The sequence below is a fragment of the Nerophis lumbriciformis genome, linkage group LG04 (genome assembly GCF_033978685.3).
Source record: "Nerophis lumbriciformis linkage group LG04, RoL_Nlum_v2.1, whole genome shotgun sequence".
In the NCBI taxonomy this organism is placed as follows: domain Eukaryota; kingdom Metazoa; phylum Chordata; class Actinopteri; order Syngnathiformes; family Syngnathidae; genus Nerophis; species Nerophis lumbriciformis.
Window position 1 is genome coordinate 31,483,265 of NC_084551.2, and position 24,236 is coordinate 31,507,500.

At 42.4% G+C, this 24,236-nt stretch overlaps 1 protein-coding gene across 2 annotated transcripts in view; it reads left to right on the forward strand.

The window, feature by feature from the left end:
- The window catches only part of kcnn4 (potassium intermediate/small conductance calcium-activated channel, subfamily N, member 4), a 69,829-nt gene that overhangs the window by 34,848 nt on the left and 10,745 nt on the right, over window positions 1-24,236 (forward strand). Inside the window, exons 4-5 of one of the 2 annotated variants that reach the window (XM_061952383.1) lie at window positions 5,377-5,512; window positions 17,602-17,712. In XM_061952383.1, coding sequence (XP_061808367.1) covers window positions 5,377-5,512; window positions 17,602-17,712 — 247 coding nt within the window. The remainder of the gene's footprint in view (window positions 1-5,376; window positions 5,513-17,601; window positions 17,713-24,236) is intronic. The other variant, XM_061952391.1, reaches the window with a different exon arrangement.

Genomic DNA, 24,236 nt, shown 5'->3' on the forward strand with positions numbered 1-24,236 from the left:
TTTTTTTTTGAGGATACTATTTTTTCAAACACTGAAAGCAGAGTTGTTTGGATTGCAGTTTTACTATTAAACAGGGGTTATCTTCTTTTTTCACTCAATAACAAATATAGTGACCTGCATGAGACACATCTGTGTTTTATTTTATTTTGCTTAAATTTATATTGTAGCAGTTTTATATATTTTACAGTTCCTAACAACTTAAATGTTATGTTTAATGTTGTTGTTTTTCAAAATGTTTTTTTAAATATAACTTCGCCTCTACAGTTTGCATGTGCGTGTGTGTGTGCGCGTGTGTGTGTGTGTTTGTATGTGTCTGTTTGGGTCCATTTTGTGTTGAGCTGTTAAGAACGGCATAATATTTAGTAAACAAACATTTGCATAAATCAAATAAATTGCTCAGCGTATGTTGGGTATAAATTTTATTAAGGTACACTTATTAAAGTGCAATTAATTGTGATTAATTATTAGGTAACTACGGACAAAATGTGATTAAGCTTGTTTAAATATTTTATTAGTTTGAAAGCCTTAATTTCAATGTATATTTCAAGTCATGTTATTCACGGTAATAGGAACATCTCAGACAATAACGATTATTTGTGATTAGTCTGTGTTGACTATGGACAAAATGTGACAGCCATAATTTCAATATTTATTTAAAATCATGCTATTTGTTAAGAACTTCTTAAAAAATAGTGGTAATCAGGATTAATCATGAGTCAACTATGGACAAAATGTAATTAATCGTGATTAAATATTTTAATCATTTGACAGCTGCAGTTTAAATATATAGTACTAGTCAGGCTATTTAATAAGAACTTCCTTAACAGTCATGATAATCGTGATTTGTTATGAGTTAACTATGGACAACTCCAACGATTAAATATTTTAATCATTTGACAGCCCTAGTTTTAATATATATTTCTAGTCATGGTATTTAATGTGAACTTCCTAAACAATTGTGGTAATCAGAATTAATTATGAGTTAACTATGGACAAAATGTGATTAATCCTGACTAAATATTTAAATTGTTTGACAGCCCTAATTTCAATATATATTTAAAGTCATGCTTTTTTAAAAGACCTTCCTAAATAATCGGGATTAATTATGAGTTAACTGTGGACAAAATGTGATTAATCACGAGTAAATATTCTAATCATTTGACTGCCCTATTTTCACTGTATATTTAAAGTCATATACAGTGAAAATAGGGCAGTCAAATGATTAAAATATTTACTCGTGATCAATCACATTTTGTCCACAGTTAACTCATAATTAATCCCGATTATTTATACATCATTTGACTGCCCTATTTTCACTGTATATTTAAAGTCATATACAGCGAAAATAGGGCAGTCAAATGATTAAAATATTTACTCGTGATCAATCACATTTTGTCCACAGTTAACTCATAATTAATCCCGATTATTTAGGAAGGTCTTTTAAAAAAAAAAAAAAGCATGACTTTAAAGTCATCTCCTCTCTGAGCTGCCACCTTACCGTGGTAGAGGAGTTTGCGTGTCCCAATGAACCTAGGAGCTATGTTGTCCGGGGGCTTCTATGCCCCCTGGTAGGGTCTCCCAAGACAAACAGGTCCTAGGTGAGGGATCGGACAAAGAGCAGCTCGAAGACTTCTATGGAAATGCAAGAACCGAGACTCAGATTTCCCTCGCCCGGACGCGGGTCACCGGGGCCCCCCTCCGGAGCCAGGCCCGGAGTTGGGGCACGATGGCGAGCGCCTGTCCCCATGGGGCCCGGCCGGGCACAGCCCGAAGAGGCAACGTGGGTCCCCCCTCTAATGGGCTCACCACCCATAGCAGGGGCCATAGAGGTCGGGTGCAATGTGAGCTGGGCGGCAGCCGAAGGCAGGGCACTTGGCGGTCCGATCCTCGGCTACAGAAGCTAGCTCTTGGGACGTGGAACGTCACCTTGCTGGGGGGAAGGAGCCTGAGCTAGTGCGCGAGGTAGAGAAGTTCCGGTTGGATATAGTCGGACTCACCTCGACGCACAGCAAGGGCTCCGGAACTAGTTCTCTCGAGAGGGGCTGGACTCTCTTCCACTCTGGCGTTGCCAGCAGTGAGAGGCGACGGGCTGGGGTGGCAATTCTTGTTTCCCCCCCGGCTCAGAGCCTGCATGTTGGAGTTCAACCCGGGGGACGAGAGGGTAGCTTCCCTCCGCCTTCGGGTGGGGGGACGGGTCCTGACTGTTGTTTGCGCTTACGCGCCAAACAGCAGCTCAGAGTACCCACCCTTTTTGGATTCACTCGAGGGAGTACTTGAGGGTGCTCCCCCGGGTGATTCCCTCGTTCTACTGGGGGACTTCAACGCTCATATTGGCAACGACAGTGAAACCTGGAGAGGCGTGATTGGGAAGAATGCCCGCCCGGATCTGAACCCGAGTGGTGTTTTGTTATTGGACTTTTGTGCCCGTCACGGATTGTCCATAACGAACACCATGTTCAAGCATAAGGGTGTCCATATGTGCACTTGGCACCAGGACACCCTAGGCCGCAGTTCTATGATCGACTTTGTAGTTGTGTCATCGGATTTGCGGCCTCATGTTTTGGACACTCAGGTGAAGAGAGGGGCGGAGCTTTCTACCGATCACCACTTGGTGGTGAGTTGGCTGCGATGGTGGGGGAGGATGCCGGACAGACCTGGCAGGCCCAAACGCATTGTGAGGGTTTGCTGGGAACGTCTGGCAGAGTCTCCTGTCAGAGAGAGTTTCAATTCCCACCTCCGGAAGAACTTTGAACATGTCACGAGGGAGGTGCTGGACATTGAGTCCGAGTGGACCATGTTCCGCACCTCTATTGTCGAGGCGGCTGATTGGAGCTGTGGCCGCAAGGTAGTTGGTGCCTGTCGTGGCGGTAATCCTAGAACCCGTTGGTGGACACCGGCGGTGAGGGATGCCGTCAAGCTGAAGAAGGAGTCCTATCGGGTTCTTTTGGCTCATGGGACTCCTGAGGCAGCGGACAGGTGCCAAGCGGTGTGCGGCTTCAGCGGTCGCGGAGGCAAAAACTCGGACATGGGAGGAGTTTGGGGAAGCCATGGAAAACGATTTCCGGACGGCTTCGAAGCGATTCTGGACCACCATCCGCCGCCTCAGGAAGGGGAAGCAGTGCACTACCAACACCGTGTATGGTGCGGATGGTGTTCTGCTGACCTCGACTGCGGAAGTTGTGGATCGGTGGAGGGAATACTTCGAAAACCTCCTCAATCCCACCAACACGTCTTCCTATGAGGAAGCAGTGCCTGGGGAATCTGTAGTGGGCTCTCCTATTTCTGGGGATGAGGTTGCTGAGGTAGTTAAAAAGCTCCTCGGTGGCAAGGCCCCAGGGGTGGATGAGACCCGCCCGGAGTTCCTTAAGGCTCTGTATGCTGTGGGCTGTCTTGGTTGACAAGACTCTGCAGCATCGCGTGGACATCGGGGGCAGTTCCTTTGGATTGGCAGACCGGGGTGGTGGTTCCTCTCTTTAAAAAGGGGAACCGGAGGGTGTGTTCTAACTATCGTGGGATCACACTCCTCAGCCTTCCCGGTAAGGTCTATTCAGGTGTACTGCAGAGGAGGCTACGCCGGATAGTCGAACCTCGGATTCAGGAGGAACAGTGTGGTTTTCGTCCTGGTCGTGGAACTGTGGACCAGCTCTATACTCTCGGCAGGGTCCTTGAGGGTGCATGGGAGTTTGCCCAACCAGTCTACATGTGCTTTGTGGACTTGGAGAAGGCATTCGACCGTGTCCTTCGGGAAGTCCTGTGGGGAGTGCTCAGAGAGTATGGGGTTTCGGACTGTCTGATTGTGGCGGTCCGCTCCCTGTATGATCAGTGTCAGAGCTTGGCTCGCATTGCCGGCAGTAAGTCGGACACGTTTCCGGTGAGGGTTGGACGCCGCCAAGGCTGCCCTTTGTCACCGATTCTGTTCATAACTTTTATGGACAGAATTTCTAGGCGCAGTCAAGGCGTTGAGGAGATTCGGTTTGGTGGCTGCAGGATTAGGTCTCTGCTTTTTGCAGATGATGTGGTCCTGATGGCTTCATCTAGCCAGGATCTTCAGCTCTCACTGGATCGGTTCGCAGCTGAGTGTGAAGCGACTGGGATGAGAATCAGCACCTCCAAGTCCGAGTCCATGGTTCTCGCCCGGAAAAGGGTGGAGTGCCATCTCCAGGTTGGGGAGGAGATCTTGCCCCAAGTGGAGGAGTTCAAGTACCTCGGAGTCTTGTTCATGAGTGAGGGAAGAGTGGATCGTGAGATCGACAGGCGGATCGGTGCGGCGTCTTCAGTAATGCGGACACTGTATCGATCCGTTGTGGTGAAGAAGGAGCTGAGCCGGAAGGCAAAGCTCTCAATTTACCGGTCGATCTGCGTTCCCATCCTCACCTATGGTCATGAGCTTTGGGTTATGACCGAAAGGACAAGATCACGGGTACAAGCGGCCGAAATGAGTTTCCTCCGCCGGGTGGCGGGGCTCTCCCTTAGAGATAGGGTGAGAAGCTCTGTCATCCGGGGGGAGCTCAAAGTAAAGCCGCTGCTCCTTCACATCGAGAGGAGCCAGATGAGGTGGTTCGGGCATCTGGTCAGGATGCCACCCGAGCGCCTCCCTAGGGAGGTGTTTAGGGCACGTCCGACCGGTAGGAGGCCACGAGGAAGACCCAGGCACGTTGGGAAGACTATGTCTCCCGGCTGGCCTGGGAACGCCTCGGGATCCCCCGGGAGGAGCTGGACAAAGTGGCTGGGGAGAGGGAAGTCTGGGCTTCCCTGCTTAGGCTGCTGCCCCCGCGACCCGACCTCGGATAAGCGGAAGAAGATGGATGGATGGATGGATGGATTTAAAGTCATGCTATTTCTTTCGTGAGATTCATAGGCAATAGTGATAATCTTGATTAATGATGAGTAAACTGGACAAAATGTGATCAATGGCGATTAAATATTTTAACATATTTGAACTTTTGACAGCCCTAATTTCAAATCTTGCTATTTGATAAGGACTTCATAAACAATAGCGAGTACACCCATTTTTCTTTAAATAAAAAAACTGTCCGAAGCTGTGCTAGTTTTTTTGGGGCCAAAACAGTGTCCCACCTCACACACAAACCCTCCAGTAACGTTCTATTTTTTATCTATTTATTCATTTGTTAGAGACATTGCATATTAATGAACATCTGCAACAATACAGGTGTAAATATACCAGATTATATCACAACTGCTAAGGTTTAAAAACTGCCACAATGACATTGGATTCAATACACCAGGTTTGCATTGCAGCCAAAGCTATGCAGTAGACACAAATAGTTCTATTGTAAATTTAAAGTCATTAGTAGTAGTAGTTTATTTGTTATATAATGTTACATCATTTGCTAACTTATGCTTTATCTCCTGCAGGCAGACACAAGGGTCGACCGATCACATGGAAACCGCTTTGTGGCTTATTGCCATCACCTTCCTCACGGTGGGCTACGGCGACGTGGCACCCCACACTCGCTGTGGCAAGTCGGTGTGTCTCTTCACCGGAGTCATGGTAACTTTCTTTCATGCAAAGATGAAGGGTTAATTAAAGTCATGTTGAGAGAGGCCTTATCTGAGTTTCACTTTTGCTGTTTTTTTTTGTTTTTTTTTGCAACCATCTTAAGATAAGCAGCACATACAATATGTTCCATTGCTGTTCCTCAAATATAATCTCTTATGTTGCTTTATGTGCAAAATTTTCCTTGTGTTAAGATCTTTTTTGCTGCGCTGGCCTTTTCCTTGTCCTTAGTAAGTTTTGTCTGGTTTTATTTAGGCTTGAGAGACTGACAATTAGTTTGACTAAATATATAATAATAATTTAAAAATGCAATAAGAAAAAAAAAGGAAGACAAATTCCCAAAATATTTGTTACTCAATGACAGAGATATTCAACTAAATTGTTTTGGTGACCACAGGATTTGGTCTATTTATATTGTCACAATACGAAGGTCCTGAGCAGTCCTGGGTTCAATCCCGGGCTCGGGATCTTTCTGTGTGGAGTTTGCATGTTCTCCCCGTGACTGCGTGGCTTCCCTCCGGGTACTCCGGCTTCCTTCCACCTCCAAAGACATGCACCTGGGGATAAGTTGATTGGCAACACTAAATTGGCCCTAGTGTGTGAATGTGAGTGTGAATGTTGTCTGTCTATCTGTGTTGGCCCTGTGATGAGGTGGCGACTTGTCCAGGGTGTACACTGCCTTCCGCCCGATTGTAGCTGAGATAGGCTCCAGCGCCCCCCGCGACCCTGAAAGGATTAAGCGGTAGAAAATGGATGGATGGATTGTCATAGTTACAGGAGCGCTCCACTGTTTTTAAGGGCGTTCTGCAAAAATGCTAGTCCCTCACAGGTTTTTTGAACTGAACTCGTGGCCACCATTTTAATAGCTCAAATGATGAAAAAGAGAGGACCTAAAATGGAATCTTGAGGAACACCACGGACATAACTAAAGAAGTTGAAAGAATGACTACTGACAGCATCTGAAGTAGACAAGATAAGATACAACAACACTTTAGTTACATAAATCACATTATTAAAAAGCGGTGTAATTGTCAAAATGGAGAGGACTTAAAGGGGTTCCATGAAGAACGCCTCAGTTATTAGGCTACATTCACACTGCAGGGATGTCAAAATTAGATGTTTTTTTTTTTGTCAAATCCAATCTTTTTATGTCGTCTTTCACGTTACAAAAAAAATGCAATGTCTAATGTGAACACAATCTGACCCGCAGGCAGTCATGACGTCATGACGTCACACGTGCCGCAGTGTTCACGGACGTAAACATGGTTCCAATCCTAGTCGGTGTCAGTCCTGGCGCATTTGTGTCAATTCAAAGGGATTCTTTGCATTCAAAGTCAACAATGTCTGAACGGAATTATTAAGAAGGAAGAGGAATTTTTGATTGTCGCAGTTTGTGCGACATTTGCTTTGATGTCTGCTCCAAAGAGCGTTTGGGTGAGCAGTCGGAGACAAGAGTGGTGGAACTAGACATGAGTTCGTAATACATTATTTCCGCCTGTTTTCTGCTTATTTGTCAACTATTTATTTTGCAACTGTCTATTTTGGCGGATACTTATGACAGGTTTCGTTTTTGGTGACGTTCTGGTCGGATGAATGCCAGTCACATCACATACTGTACATATCCGATTTATATCTAAGAGGCCTAGGTAGCATTTGAAATATTCCGCATTGCACTGTTCACATTGACATGAAAAAAGACTGATAAAGGTCACATATGGGAAGAAAAAAATCGCAATTGGCCTGTTGTGTGAACAAAGGCTGCAAATCACAAGTTTGGACCCCAGTGTTCTATGTTTGCTAAGAAGGTTAAAATGTCAATGCAAGGATCTGCCAATGTGTTTGCAGTGGTCCAAGTTGCTCTATACAAGAGGAACACTCTTTATTTTTTTAGGAATGTGCTGCAATATGTTTGTCTCTCAAGTTCTGAACTGAACTCGGGGGCCGACGTGGTGTCATTACCAGGATGTGGCCCCCGGGCTGCCAGTTGAACAGCACTTGGATCATATGCCTGTTGACAAAAATAACTTGGTGATGAGGAAAGTGATCACAAATACTCAAAGGAGTTTGTTGAAATGTTTTATTTTGACCTCCAAACTAGTGAACTTTGACATTAGACAATATCCACAAGTTAAAAAATACCCACTATAAAAATTTACCAGGATTTTACAGCATTTTACAATATTTTTAACAGTAAAATACTGTAATCAAAATTGACTGTAACATTACAACAACTTATATTATAACCTTATACTTCACAACATTCAACTAATTTTTCACAGTAAAATACTGTAACCATAGACTCCTGAGGGGTCCTTTAGACTATGTTGCCCACTCTTGAGCAATCAGGAAGTTGTTGCATTTAGTTGTTACTTTCTTATAGGTAACCGTAAAATCACCGCTTTCCAGTAACAGTAAATTGCTGTTAAAATATTTCACAGTAGATTACGGGGTCGGTGTGGCGCGGTTGGGAGAGTGGCCGTGCCAGCAACCTGAGGGTTCCTGGTTCAATCCCCAGCTTCTACCATCCTAGTCACGTCCGTTGTGTCCTTGAGCAAGACACTTCACCCTTGCTCCTGATGGGTCTTGGTTAGTACCTTGCATGGCAGCTCCCGCCATCAGTGTGTGAATGTATGGGTGAATGTGGAAATAGCGTCAAAGCGCTTTGAGTGCCTTCAAGGTAGAAAAGCGCTATACAAGTATAACCATTTACCATTACTGTAAATGTTACTGTAAAAGTGATACAATTATTAGCCAGTACTTTGCTGTTATTTTACAATGAAGATATTTACAGTTTAAAATCCAGTAAGAATTGCAGAAATACCTTAAATGCATTATTTATAGTCAGGTGTATATATATATATATATATATATATATATATATATATATATATATATATATATATATATATATATATATATATTTATATATATATATATACACCTGACTATAAATATATATATATATATATATATATATATATATATATATATATATATATATATATATATATATATATATATGTATAGTCAGAGAACGGGGCTTCATTCGAAACAGGCAATAATTAGAGAGAGGCTGTTTTTTACGCAATTAATAAAACATGTTTCTTACCTTTAATAATTACTTGAATTGGAAAACAAAACTCTTTTTGACCACATGGTGGTATCAATGATATTGTACAACACAGCAGCGACAGTACCAATGTACTGTAATGTACCGTAAACACCAATAAGTAGTATACTGCTCAGTCAGCATTATTAGAAATGAGTTCATCGTAAACAACAGAATACCACAAAGCTGCTGGATGCTGACCACTCATAATACTTCAGATGATATCATCTTGTAGAGTTAATAAAGAATTGGTTGCCTTCAGTGGTAATGCCAATATTGTTTTTGCTTGTTGTAACTTTTTCAAAATAAGCTAAATCCTTTGCCCTTTTTTCCAACTCTAAATATGATAATACACATATTGTATTACTCAGAATGGCTATTTGCTCATCTCAGACAACTTTATTTCTTTTTTTTTAATGCGGTTCTTGTTACGATCCGCTGCCCGGATCATAGTTTGTTTATGTTTGAGTCACATGTTTTCAGCACCTTGATTTTGTTTGTGTTCAGTTGCCATGTCAACTGATTACTTTCACCTGCCTCTGGTTAGTGTTCGGGACGCGCACCTGTTGCCCGGGCACTAATCAGAGGGCAATTTAGTCTTTGCCCTGGCCTCACTCGGTCTGGCTTCCTAGTTTGTTCCCATACAACTGTTAACGACTACTTAGATTTCATGCTATGCTATTTTTTCCTGCTAGCTCCCACGCTAGTCCTTTTGTTTTGCCTTTTGTGCTACGTGCATGTCTTTTGTTTATTCATCATATGATTTATATTTAAAATAAATCATTTTCCTACCTGCAAGCTGTGTCCGAAGCCGTCTGCATCCTTGGGAGAACCACACCCGCATCACGATGCGACCACGTCGTTTCAGTAGGAAGCCAGCAAATAACAATTCTCCCGCAGCAGCCATTGAGGAGTTTGACGAAGGTACGTGGGAGGTGTTGCGAGCAATGGAAGCGGAAACTCTTCGCTATTCCCCCTCGGAGCGCCAGGACCTGATATGGGGTCCCAACGGAAAGCTGGTCCCAATCCACTCCGTTTGGCCCGAGGACATCGCCACACCCCCGCAGTACGGGACGCGTCAGCGAAGACGGAAGCCGGTCAGAAGGTCTTCTCCTCGCTGTCAAGACGCGCCGCTCCTGCAAACTCCTCCCCCGGACCGAAGCAAGCTACATGCAGCTCAAACTTCCCCTCCTCAGATGTTTGGCAACCCAATCGACCACTTCGCCAAACAGTTTTCCGATTGGGCTGTCAGTCACTTGGACAATTGCAACAATGACGTCATTTCATTGGCGCCCCCCGAAGAGGTAACTCCGCCCACTCCCGATGACATCATTGAGCAAGAATTTTTTTTCCATCTTCTAATTCTTTCTGTCAGCCAATACCAAATGACTTTCATTCTAAGATAAGACATTATCAGGACATTTTTATTAAGTGTAAGTCGAGTCAGTCACATTCTGATTTTCAGACTCCACCTCCAGTGACTTTGGTTCCGCCCCCAGTGACTATTGCTCCGCCCACTGCACATATTTTTTTCCCCCTGTGCTCCCACCTAATCTCAAGTGGGGGATGATAATAGTCAATTTGGACAATTTGAAGAAGAGTATACCCCCCTCCATACCTCCCCCCACCCACCCTTGAAGACGGTTCCAAACCGCAAAGAGCGCGTCTGGTATCCGCGTCTTGAGGGGGGGGCTAGTACTGGGAACTGAGCTAGTGCGGTGGCACAACTTCGGCGTACTAAGCCGCAACCACCTGCACGGCCACCGCCACCAGTTTTTTGGCGTGCTAAGCGGCAACCTCCTGCACGACCACCGCCACCAGTCTTTCGGCGTACTAAGCCGCAACCACCTGCACGGCCACCGCCACCAGTTTTTTGGCGTGCTAAGCGTCAACCTCCTGCACGACCACCGCCACCAGTTTTTCGGCGTGCTAAGCCGCAACCCCCTGCACGGCCACCGCCACCAGACTTTCAGCGTGCTAAGCCGCAACCTCCTGCACGGCCACCGCCACCAGTCCTTTGGCCTGCTAAGCCACAACCGCCAGCTAGGCCACCTCCTGCTGCACCTCGGCTAGCGCCTGTTCCTGCACCTCGGCTGACACACCAAGCTTCGTCTCCTGTACCTCCACCACGCCAAGCTCCACCATGCCAAGTTCCACGGCTGGTTCTCACACCAGCGCCGGCTCCAAGGCTGGTTCCCACACCAGCGCCGGCTCCAAGGCTGGTTCCCACACCAGCGCCGGCTCCAAGGCTGGTTCCCACACCAGCGCCACCTCCAAGGCTGGTTCCCACACCAGCGCCACCTCCAAGGCTGCTTCCCACACCAGCGCCACCTCCAAGGCTGCTTCCCACACCAGCGCCACCTCCAAGGCTGCTTCCCACACCAGCGCCGGCTCCAAGGCTGGTTCCCACACCAGCGCCGGCTCCACGGCTGGTACCCACACCAGCGCCGGCTCCACGGCTGGTACCCACACCAGCGCCGGCTCCACGGCTGGTACCCACACCAGCGCCGGCTCCACGGCTGGTACCCACACCAGCGCCGGCTCCACGGCTGGTACCCACACCAGCGCCGGCTCCACGGCTGGTACCAGAACCTGCACCTGCTCCACGGCTGGTACCAGAACCTGCACCTGCCTCCACGGCGACGACGTCTCCTCCTGCCTCCACGGCGACGACGTCTCCTCCTGCCTCCACGGCGACGACGTCTCCTCCTGCCTCCACGGCGACGACGTCTCCTCCTGCCTCCACGGCGACGACGACTCCTCCTGCTTCCACGGCGACGTCTGCTCTCTCCTCGTCTCCGGTGGGCTTTTCCAGGACGCCGCCACCTTCCTCGCCCTCATCGTCGTCTCAGCGACCTCGAGTGGTCTGGCTGCGCAAGCGGCGCTCTCTGAGGTTTCTGTATGGACGCCTGTGGCGCAAACAGCAGCGACACCCGAGACATAGACTTAGAACTCTGCGGCTGCTGAACTTCTGGCGCCACTCACGCACACCTTCTCGGCAGCCACGAATGTGGCCTTTCCGTGGTCGCCCGCCTCGCCTGCGGCAGCGGCGTTCCACTCGCCGCCGCCACCTGACTCTTCCCCGGTGGATTCGGGGACACGTGGCCTGGCGACCCACCACCAAATCCTCCCTCCACCTTCCCTGGACTCTTGAACTGTTTCTTGTTTTTTGGGTTCTAGTTTTATTTCGTGTCAAGGGACATCTGGAATCTGTCCTTTAAGGGGGGGGTACTGTTACGATCCGCTGCCCGGATCATAGTTTGTTTATGTTTGAGTCACATGTTTTCAGCACCTTGATTTTGTTTGTGTTCAGTTGCCATGTCAACTGATTACTTTCACCTGCCTCTGGTTAGTGTTCGGGACGCGCACCTGTTGCCCGGGCACTAATCAGAGGGCTATTTAGTCTTTGCCCTGGCCTCACTCGGTCTGGCTTCCTAGTTTGTTCCCATACAACTGTTAACGACTACTTATATTTCATGCTATGCTATTTTTTCCTGCTAGCTCCCACGCTAGTCCTTTTGTTTTGCCTTTTGTGCTACGTGCATGTCTTTTGTTTATTCATCATATGATTTATATTTAAAATAAATCATTTTCCTACCTGCAAGCTGTGTCCGAAGCCGTCTGCATCCTTGGGAGAACCACACCCGCATCACGATGCGACCACGTCGTTTCAGTTCTAAGCCAAAGATAACTTATTGTTAGTGACAGGACTGAAAGTAATATGAGTAAGTTTTTAGCATAGAATAGTAAATACATGAAATATTGCAATAAATAAATAATTTAGGCTAATATCATCTTGTCAAGAAGCACATTACAGTGATTCAAAATTGTTTAATTTTAAATGTAATCAAAGAACATTTAAAAGCAATTACGGTAACGGGACTGTGCTGAGATTTGAACTTATTTTTGTCCAAATATTGGGCTCTTTTTTTAAGTTGATTTGAATTATGGAAGTGATTAATAACCTGTGATTAATAATGATGAATCCAAATTGAAAAACGTGATTAATCTTATTAAATGTTTTTATCATTTGGCAACCCTAGTGCCTAATATTAAATAGACCTACCTGCACATCACTGCTGTCTCTGCATCCTGGGGTCACATTGCCTGCTGACATACCAGAACATAACAAAACCAAATTAATTGGGAAAAAAAACACATTTTAACACCATCAGAATTTTTATTTTATTTTCCCAACTCTACTTTGATCAAGTTTCAATCCAAACACTATGTATTTTGTGAGGGGCACTTACAGGGTGCTTCACGGGAGCCAGCGGGTCTGCAATGGGAATTTTGTTTTCATATGAAGCACTCCGTCATTCATAAATTGACACGGATCGTGGGGCCCTAAGCATAACGCGAGAGAACTACACTTAAAGGGGAAGTGCACTTTTTTTTTGGAATTTTGCCTGTCATTATGAAAGAAATGATAACGGATGGATTTTCTTCCAATGCATTCTAAATATTAAATAAATATAGCAGAGTCAATGGGAGGTCCTCTATTCCACCCATAACATCCAAAAATTCAAAAAGCGCCAACAATACTACATTGCTATTTCAAGACTTGAGTATTAACCAAGTATAAGTGATATTGTTATTATAAGCGCTAACGCAGACAAACTTTTTATAGCGGCAACATGATCACTACTGTGTGTCCCTATGTTTACATCATCGAGTGGTCTGCTGCTTTCTCACTCCCTGTAAGTTTATTATAGATCATAAATCATTCATCTAACCTGGACAGAAGGAGTCTGAGTAGTTATTCTGACAAGTTGGGACACTTTGATCGACATTCAGGACCCAAAAATTTCGAGACCGACACGAAAAGACTCTTGGTCCCCACTGACCCCCACCCCGTTTCTTTGTGAGGATTATAAGTCATTTTTCACCTAAATGGGAATATATGAACATTCTATCAGTCAGCATCCTAATAACAGCAGGCCTTGTACAGTAAGTGATGTTTTTTTTATTTTTTTTATTTTTATTATTTGTTAGCTCTCATAAAGTCTGCAGTGAGTAATAATCAGTGATGGAGAATTAATTCGCTGTGTATTCTTAGATGATCAAAATACGTAAATATTAAATGTTATTATAAATTTGCCCGTTACTACATTACATATATACTTACATCATGTACTGTATATAAAACCCTAATGGAGGTGTTTGCATATTTTTTATGGGCTTTATAGGCAGAATAGCGCGGCTCCCATTCGGGGTGTGGGAAAAAATCGATTCGAATTCGAATCGCCATTCTCACGTTGTGCGATTCAGAATCGATTCTCATTTTTAAAAAATATAATTTTTTATTTTTTATTTATTTATTTTAAATATTTAAAAAAAAAACTTTTTATTTGTTTATTAATCAATCCAACAAAACAATACACAGCAATACCATAACAATGCAACAATTCCAAAACCAAACCCGACCCAGCAACACTCAGAACCGCAATAAACAGAGCAATTGAGAGGAGACACAAACACGACACAGAACAAACCAAAAGTAGTGAAATAAAAATGAATATTATCAACAACAGTATCAATATTAGTTACAATTTCAACATAGCAGTGATTAAAAATCCCTCATTGACATTATCATTAGACATTTATAAAAATAATAAAAAAAGAACAATAGTGTCACAGTGGCTTACACTTGCATCGCATCTCATAAGCTTGACAACACACTGTGTCCAATATTTTCACAAAGATAAAATAAGTCATATTTTTGGTTCATTTAATAGTTAAAACAAATTTACATTATTACAATCAGTTGATAAAACATTGTCCTTTACAATTATAAAAGCGTTTTACAAAAATCTACTACTCTGCTTGCATGTCAGCAGACTGGGGTAGATCCTGCTGAAATCCTATGTATTGAATGAATAGAGAATTGTTTTGAATCGGGGAAAAAATCGTTTTTGAATCGAGAATCGTGTTGATTTGAAAAAAAAAAATCGATTTTGAATCGAATCGTGACCCCAAGAATTGATATTGAATCGAATCGTGGGACACCCAAAGATTCACAGCCCTAGCTCCCATAGACTCCATTGTAAGCAGACTTCTGATCACATTTAATACCACAAGGCATTCACACACATGTTAATATTTAGAATGGAAAAAAACAACAACCATCCATCGTCTTGTATTTCGTAATGAATTTGAACGATAGGCAAACTTCCCAAAAAAGTGCAGTTCCCCTTTAAGGAGGGGCGGCCCTTGTGATGAATGTGCAATCAGATTCATGTGTTGGGCCCTTTTGCATAATTAAAAAAATTAATAGAATTACAGTTAATTTTATGGAGCCTTTATACATTTGTATTTTGTGAGGACGCAAATGGAAGAGATTCAGTGGAATAGCCCATACAGTAATATCTCACGTTGCATTTTATATACTGTGGCATACAGTTGTAGTGAAGTTTGACTTAGTTGTCACAGGATTCAAAGGATAAAACAAGCAGGGCATAAGCTGAACAGTGTGAGAGAAGTTATGTGTTGTGGGAATAAGTCTGGCTGGAACACCTCTGTAGTACAGCGGGAAACAATCTTTTCTATGCCTCCATCGCCCCTTGCTTTTTATAAGTCTCTACCCTTATAAGGCAAAGCTCTCCATCCCGTCCATTTTTAGGGGCTTTTATTGCCATTGGCAGCACCACAACTACAGGGTGTGCCAACCTGTGCCCACCACAACTTGGAAAAAGATACACGTTGTTGTCCCTGCGGAGCGCTGGTGGGAGTCAGCGTGACTGCTTGCACCTGCAAGATGGAGGAAAAGTGCTCAGTCAGCACTTAAGTGTGAAGTGAAGTGAAGTGAATTATATTTATCTAGCGTTTTTCTCAAGTGACTCAAAGCGCTTTACATTGTGAAACCCAATATCTAATTTATATTTTTAAACCAGTGTGGGTGGCACTGGGAGCAGGTGGGTAAAGTGTCTTGCCCAAGGACACAACGGCAGTGACTAGGATGGCGGAAGCGGGGATCGAACCTGCAACCCTCAAGTTGCTGGCACGGCCGCTCTACCAACCGAGCTATACCGCCCCACAGGAGCATTACTTCCAGCCTCATTGTCATTGTGTGTGGTTGATTTTTCATGGCGGCTGAAGGACAAAAGTATTGGGACACCTGGTCACTACAAACGTCATGGTTCACCAACTTTTCTCAGAAGACTTTGGACAAGGTTTTGAAGCGTGTCTCTGGGGTCATAGGTCACTGGTACCCGAGCGAGTGCCTGGTGGCTCACCATGTTTGTTCGAGGTCATACTAAAGGTGTTACGTTACGACTTTTTTCAACACCAAACACGTCCAAGCATGTCGTTATGGACATTGCTCTGTGTACTGGAAACGTAAAAAGGCTGTCCTCAAAGTGTTCACACAAAATATTTTTCAGTCGTCCCTCTTCACATCGCGCTTCAAATATCGCGGTTTCTCCATATCGCAATTTTTTGGGGGATATTTCCTTGAAGCATTTTTTTGGTTCTAAATTGATGTGTATTTCTGGTCTTGTCATCCTCGTCTGGACAGAAGGGTGACACGGCAGTGCGGCTGGATCAAAAGAGACGTCGGAGACGCTTTACTGAACCAAAACTTTATTTATTACAAGTGAGCGTCATTATGCGGGACCGCAGTTCCTGGAGGAGGTCGGGTCAAAAATTAAGGACTCCTAACTTGGAGAAGTCAAGCAATCAGTTTTATATTCCTACCTCCTGTCTGTGTGTGTGTGTGTGTGTGTGTGTGTGTGTGTGTGTGTGTGTGTGTGTGTGTGTGTGTGTGTGTGTGCTAAGTCAGGAGAGCGCATCCTGGCCATAAAGAGGATTTTTGTGTCTAAGTTACCTGAAAAGAAAACAGATGCCGGTCATATCTTAGATGCTGTCATTAGGCTAAACATGTAGTCTCTTCTCACGGATAGAGCCATCACCTTGGCATACCAAAGTCCAATTTTATTGCCTTTTCTCCCACGAGAACTAGTCCAATCCACACACAAATGTCAGTACTAAAGGGCCCTATGCTATTATGTGCCAAAACTGAAATGCTACTATTTACTTAAACATGGTGGTTGGCTTTCTCCAAGATGAATATAAACATTCACCATTTGCAAAAGATAATATGAGTTAATTAATTCACTTCATAAATAAAGCATCTTCAAGCATAAGAATGGCTGAAAATGTAAAAATATCAACATTACAGTAGTATTGGCCACTAGAGGAGACAAAACCTATCAAAGCACGCTGTTCAGTATTGTGGCCACGGATTGGCTCAGCCTCAGGCAGCATTACTATATTGGATTAAAAGCGTGTAAAGGTGACTAAAGTGCGTTATTTCATGTCGAGAGGGCTCTAATAATGTTGAAAAATTTCTTTAGAAGGTCGTAAACAGGTTTTTATGAAAATATTTGACTTATAATTAATGATTCTTACTTCGCAGAAATGTGTTTATCCAGTTCAACCAATTAACAGCCGTAGAAGGGGGACGACTGTGTAATTTTTAGGAAAGTCCCTGGTAACATTAAAAAAATATATCATTAGATGTGTTAAAATCAAAAACACTTCCTTCATGCTGGATCTTACTCTTTCCTTTCTTTTTCTGATGCAGTCTGAAGAGAAAAAAGGTAAAACATGTTTTTGTTAATATTTGTGGGTTTGAGCATTGTCCGATGACGTGTGTTTGTGTTTGTGTTACTGTCTGGTGTGTGTGTCTATTTTTGTTTCATAGTCCATCTTAATCTTTTCCATCATTCTGTCCAACTGATGCCCAGCAATAGCAGCCAGCTATTTTCAGAGGAAACCTGCACTGTTATAGTGCTAAACAGCCTCGTGTTTAACTATACTCGACCCTCTGTGTAAATATAACGTTATGATTTATTAGACAAAACCATAAGAGGTATGAGGAGGGACATCAGTTCTGTGTTGCTGTGTCGCTCGAAATATTTGTTGATGCTTTCGGTAGAGTGTATTTTACTAATGGACAACGTTTGTGTTTCAGGGTGTAGCCTGCACCGCAATGCTTGTCGCCGTGGTAACCAAGAAGCTTGCATTGAATAAAGGAGAGAAGCACGTGCACTTTTTTATGATGGACATCCAGATCTCCAAAGGGGTAGGTGTTGTTTTTAATGCAAAAAAGAAAAAAAAAGTTATTCAGTTACTCATGATTATTTTGTTCAAAGTAACAAACATAAAAAAACTAATTAAAGTAATTATACCAAATATTCGAAGATGAAAATAATATAAGATAATGATTAAATAAAGATTTTTAATTAAATAAAAAGTGTGTTTTTGAGAACGAGAATTTACAGAATGATAGTGTGTGCAAAAAAGACAATTCCGAGAATGGTTCATTTAAATTTTGTTCAAAGCCATATATGTATATTAGGTGATGATATTCATCCATCCATCCATCCATCCATCTTCTTCCGCTTATCCGAGGTCGGGTCACGGTGGAAGCAGCCTAACCAGGGAAGCCCAGACTTCCCTCTCCCCAGCCACTTCGTCCAGCTCCTCCCGGGGGATCCAAGGCCAGCCGGGAGAGATAGTTTTTCCAACGTGTCCTGGGTCTTCCCCGGTCGGACGTGCCCGAAACACCTCCCAAGGGAGGAGTTCGGGTGGCATCCTGACCAGATGCCCGAACCACCTAATCTGGCTCCTCCCGGATGACAGAGTTTCTCACCCTATCTTTAAGGGAGAGCCCCGCCACCCGGCGGAGGAAACTCATTTCGACCGCTTGTACCCGTGATCTTGTCCTTTCGGTCATAACCCAAAGCTCATGACCATAGGTGAGGATGGGAACGTAGATCGACCGGTAAATTGAGAGCTTTGCCTTCCGGCTAAGCTCCTTCTTCACCACAACGGATCGATACAGCGTCCGCATTACTGAAGACGCCGCACCGATCCGCCTGTCGATCTCACGATCCACTCTTCCCTCACTCGTGAACAAGACTCCGAGGTACTTGATGATATTCAATCTCTTCAGTAGATGATATTCAATAAAATAAAACAAATCACAATCCATCCATTTTCTATGGCTTGTCCCTCTTGGGACATGTACAGGTATATATATATATATATATATATATATATATATATATATATATATATATATATATATATATATATGTATGTATTATTGAATTTGGCATTCATTTATTTAATGTAAAATGACATTTCATTATTTCATCATTGAGTTAATTCTTGATTTTATTATTTATTCATAAAGCGCTGTCAATGGCCAAATGGGACAAAATTAAATAAGTAAATATGTAAATCATTAATTAAATGTGGCAATAGTTAATTAAATCATTAAATAAGTATGAAATCAATAGATGATTAATTCATTAATAAGGAAAACTACAATTAATTATGTGATTAAATAACTTAATGTAGTTTCATATTAAATAATCTCTGTATGTATTTGATGTAATTATATACAATATGTATCCTGTAATCATATACTAAATATTGTTATATAAGGTTAATATGCAATTCTATACTAAATAATGTTATACAAGATTAATATGTATTTATATACTAAATATTGTTATATATGGTCAATATGTATTGTGTTGTTGATAAAAAAAATATATCTGCGTGATGCGGCAGGGCATTAAAGGCTTGTGCTTCTTCCTGCTCCTTTTTGGACACACACCATTATTTATTTACTTTTTTTTTTTAAATATTACTATTGGGTTTTTTTCAGATGACGTTATTGTATTGAGGATGCTATTTTGTTTGAACTGCGCTGATGCAGAGTTATTTTTGGTTTTGTTATGCTTAAAAAAAATGTAAAGAAAATGAACAAAAAGTAATTATTAATCATCCATCCATCCATCCATTTTCTACCGCTTATTCCCTTCGGGGTCGCGGGGGGCGCTGGAGCCTATCTCAGCTGCAATCAACAATTACAATTATTAATCAATGACACAGTCCATCCGTCCATCCATTTTCTACCGCTTATTCCCTTTTGGGGTCGCGGGGGGCGCTGGAGCCTATCTCAGCTACAATCGGGCGGAAGGCGGGGTACACCCTGGACAAGTCGCCACCTCATCACAGGGCCAACACAGATAGACAGACAACATTCACACTCACATTCACACACTAGGGCCAATTTAGTGTTGCCAATCAACCTATCCCCAGGTGCATGTCTTTGGAGGTGGGAGGAAGCCGGAGTACCCGGAGGGAACCCACGCAGTCACGGGGAGAACATGCAAACTCCACACAGAAAGATCCCGAGCCCGGGATTGAACCCAAGACTACTCAGGACCTTCGTATTGTGAGGCAGATGCTCAATGACACAGTAATTATTTAAATATTTATTTATTTACCGTTTTCCCATTTGGCCCTTCATAGTTTAAATCAGTTGAATGATAACCTTTGATGTGTTGACTGATTTTTTTCTCTCTCTTTCTTGGCTAGATATTATGAAAGTAGTGTTTGCTCATGTTCCCATCGTTGTTTATGGTGGGAGAAGAGGATGGAAGCTTGACTAATTTCCACGTGTCATGTGCATGTTTTGTTTTGTGTTTATTTTTAGCAGGTTGTGTCAGTTCAGGGCGGCAGCGATAGCCAGGAAACTGTTAGCGCATGCATGATGTTCAATGTGCGTGTGTGTTTATGTCATTGTAGTGATCGTGTTGTGGGGGCAAAGACGATGACAAATTCACGCTGCAGGGGCTCCTGTTTTATGACACATACTGTATATTTTATATATATATGACACAGGGGCGGTATAGCTCGGTTGGTAGAGTGGCCGTGCCAGCAACTTGAGGGTTGCAGGTTCGATCCCCCGCTTCCGCCATCCTAGTCACTGCCGTTGTGTCCTTGGGCAAGACACTTTACCCACTTGCTCCCAGTGCCACCCACACTGGTTTAAATGTAACTTAGATATTGGGTTTCACTATGTAAAGCGCTTTGAGTCACTAGAGAAAAAGCGATATATAAATATAATTCACTAATTCACACATTCACATACAGTAGATTTGATTGGTGAATTTCTAGGAAATGAATGTTAGCAAGCATGAGGGAGGTGTCTAATAAATAAACTACTTTAAATTCTCTATAAAAAGCTTCTGTAACCTTAGTTGTGATGTATGTTTTTAGTTTTATTCATATTTTCTTCTCAAGAGGAGGTTTTTCCTTGCCTCCGTCGCCAAGTGCTTGCTCATGTGGGCTTCATTTGGTTCTCTTTATTCCATCCATCCATTTTCTACTGCTTGTCCTTCTCGAGGTCACGGTGGGGCTGGAGCCTATTTGGTTGTCTTTAACGTACAAAGAGAGTGATTCCCACAGGACTACAATCTTTTGTTTAAAGGTGTTGGATTGCAGGGGTACAATGACATGATGGTGAAATGATTATAGCAAATAATAATTGAACGTTACACATTTGCAAAAACCTAGTAAGAACATGAAAAGCAAAACAAAAATGTTTTGGTCTACAAATTAACTTTATGTGTTTTTCTTTATGTCACAAGTGAGACAAAGTGGCCTGTAGGTCGTTTGGATGAAACATGGGCTGCAAAAAAAACGTGCCGCTCGTCGAGAAGATTAATACTTTTTTCATGTAAGCGTCGACAAAAGTCGCTTCATTATATTTTATTTGTTGCTATTTGCCTTTTGGGGGGGAAATCCAGAGGGTGTACTTGCTAGATATAGCGAGAAAGTCACTAAGTTGGCAACACTCCTGCTTTGTCTTCTTATTCTCTGGCAGACCAGTGTGGAAGGTCAAATGGGACAACAACAAAAATAATTTAATACTTTTTTAAATGTGTCGTTAATTAATTATAATTGAAAGCAAAACTGTGTTATTAAATGTGTCACACATTTATTTAATGTTAGTCAATTTAATTATTAATAATTTAATTAATACTTTCAACATTTAATTAATTAGTTCCTGATTTCATTATTTCTAATGTATTATTTATTTCATGATTAAATTAGTTATTTAATTTTTTAATGAACCTGTGGTCAGCGCTATATGAATTCATTTATCTGTGAAACTCAGCCATTAAAAGAAAGTGGGCGGTTCTCTACACTTGATTGGTTGGTTCATGGGCACTTTCCCTCTGTTGAACCTTTCACAAGAGAAGCGGTGGATATCTTGGTCAATAAATCCCTCTACATTCACTTTACATTCACTTTCACATACTCACCGAGGTCTAACATATCTACCACCAACTTTATGAAAAAGCAAGAGTATATCCTCCATAGCCGCAATGAAAGACCTGCAAAGTTCCAGGCATCAGACCAAAGCAATCATTGGACTAGATTCGGTGTTAGCCCGGCCCTCTGACTTTGATGGGTGAGTGCGACCGATAAAATACATTCATTAAATACTAAAATAAATTGTGAAATAATTAATTAAATCGTGAAATAATTAATTAAATCATGAAATAATTAAATCAATAACGGATTAAAAAGATAATAAAATATTGAAATAATTGATTACATTTAAAAAAAATCAAATGTCCTTTTGAATTCAATAAATTAATTACACACATATGTATTTAATTCCAATTATAATGAATGAATGACACATTTTAGTCGTTATTTAAATATGTATTTAATATTGTCCCATTTGACCCTCTATGGACCAGGGGCCTCATCTGTACAGCTTGCCTACGCACAAAACCGGGCTGAAAATTGCTTAAGTTGTTTTGCATGCAAAGTTTGTGTTCTATAAAAACTAGGGTAGTTAAACTATACAATTTAGTTTTTGTTCACGGCAATAAAATGGTTGATTCATTTTGATTAATCACAATTAAATATCATTCAATGTCTAACGTATATTGACCATGTTTAATTTTGCATGAGCAATGCTGACCTTTACATGTCAGAGATGTTGAAGTGTGATGATAATCTCTCATCTGTGATTTAGCAACAAAAATGAGCGCCATAGATTGATTTCAACAGTCCTGCAACTGGTGGAGACAAGATAACTGGCAGTCTCTCCATGTTTTCTCGCCATGGTAACATGTGATCCACATGCACTGTGCGCTGTCTCTGTCCCTCTTGATAGATAGATAGATAGATTGATATATATATATATATATGTATATATATATATATATATATATATATATATATATATATATATAAGAAAATACTTCACTTTCAGTGAATTATAGCTATATATATATATATATATATATATATATATGTGCATGTGGATCACATGTTACCATGGCGAGAAAACATGGAGAGACTGCCAGTTATCTTGTCTCCACCAGTTGCAGAAAATGTGCCATCAGTACAACTGGACAGTGCTGTTTCAGTTCCATCACCAGTACCATCAGTGAGTCAGACACAAACTAGTCTCATCATTGAACCAGATTCAAGGGCTGCTGAGTTGCCATCATCAGAACCCAGATCACCCACAACAAAAACTCCACCAGTGATCCGCAGGTACCCAGAAAGGTTTCGAGTACCACCAAAAAAACTGAATCTCTGAAGACAGTATAAAAATCTGTGTTAAAGATGTACAAATACTGTTTGTATAATAAGCATGTTATTGTTTACAAATGAGGGTTAAGAGTTCAGTACTAAAAAAAAAAAAGAATGTGGCTTAAGTACAGTTTTTTAATTGAGCTGCTGCTTTTTTTGGTTGGGTTGTTTATTTCTTTTGAGTAACTTCTACAATTCTAAAAGGGGAGGAATGTAATAGAGTGATCTATGTTTGTCTGTTGCCATCTCCTGGTGAATGTTGGCTATAGCGTACTGGGGTTAGTAAATCGGAGGTCTCAAGGTTGGCAAGTAATAAATAAAAGATAAATGGTTTATACTTGTATAGCGCTTTTCTACCTTCAAGGTACTCAAAGCGCTTTGACAGTATTTCCACATTCACCCATTCACACACACATTCACACACAGATGGCGGGAGCTGCCATGCAAAGCGCTAACCAGCAGCCATCAGGAGCAAGGGGTGAAGTGTCTTGCCCAAGGACACAACGGACGTGACTAGGATGGTAGAAGGTGGGGATTGAACCCCAGTAACCAGCAACCCTCCGATTGCTGGCACGGCCACTCTACCAAGTAAACATACTCCAGCTCATAAACTAACAATAACCCATGCGTTTATTTGGTAAAAGTACAATTTTGAGGCCGTGTTTGATGAACCCTGCTGCTGCATTCATGCCGTGTTTACTGACCAGCAGGCACTCGAACACGCACCTGAAAGAAAAAAAATACACAGAACACCTGAAAAAATAACTTCTTACCCTCATTTTGACAAAAATCTTTATTAGCTTTGGACCAACAATCACAGAGAAATCATGACATTTGTGTGAAATACGTCAACTGTGGTGGCTGCCTGCACTTACTGTACGTGCAATGCCTGTGCTTTTAGACCTAGACAAACTTGATTGAACCATTATCATCTATTACACACAACATTGGGTTTTGAAGCAGCCCCATGCTGCACAACAGGGCATTTGTACACGCTGATAAAGTAACGAGGAAGCGCCGCAGACACTAGCTCAAAGTTGGTAGCAGTCATGGCGCCCTGTCGTCACATGAGTGCCTTTTGACCAATCATTGAGGAGATTGTCTGAAACTCTCTCTACACACGACTCTGCTGGGTATGTGCTTTTACTGCCATCTAGTGTCTACTTTTAAGTCTGTGCTGCATTAAAC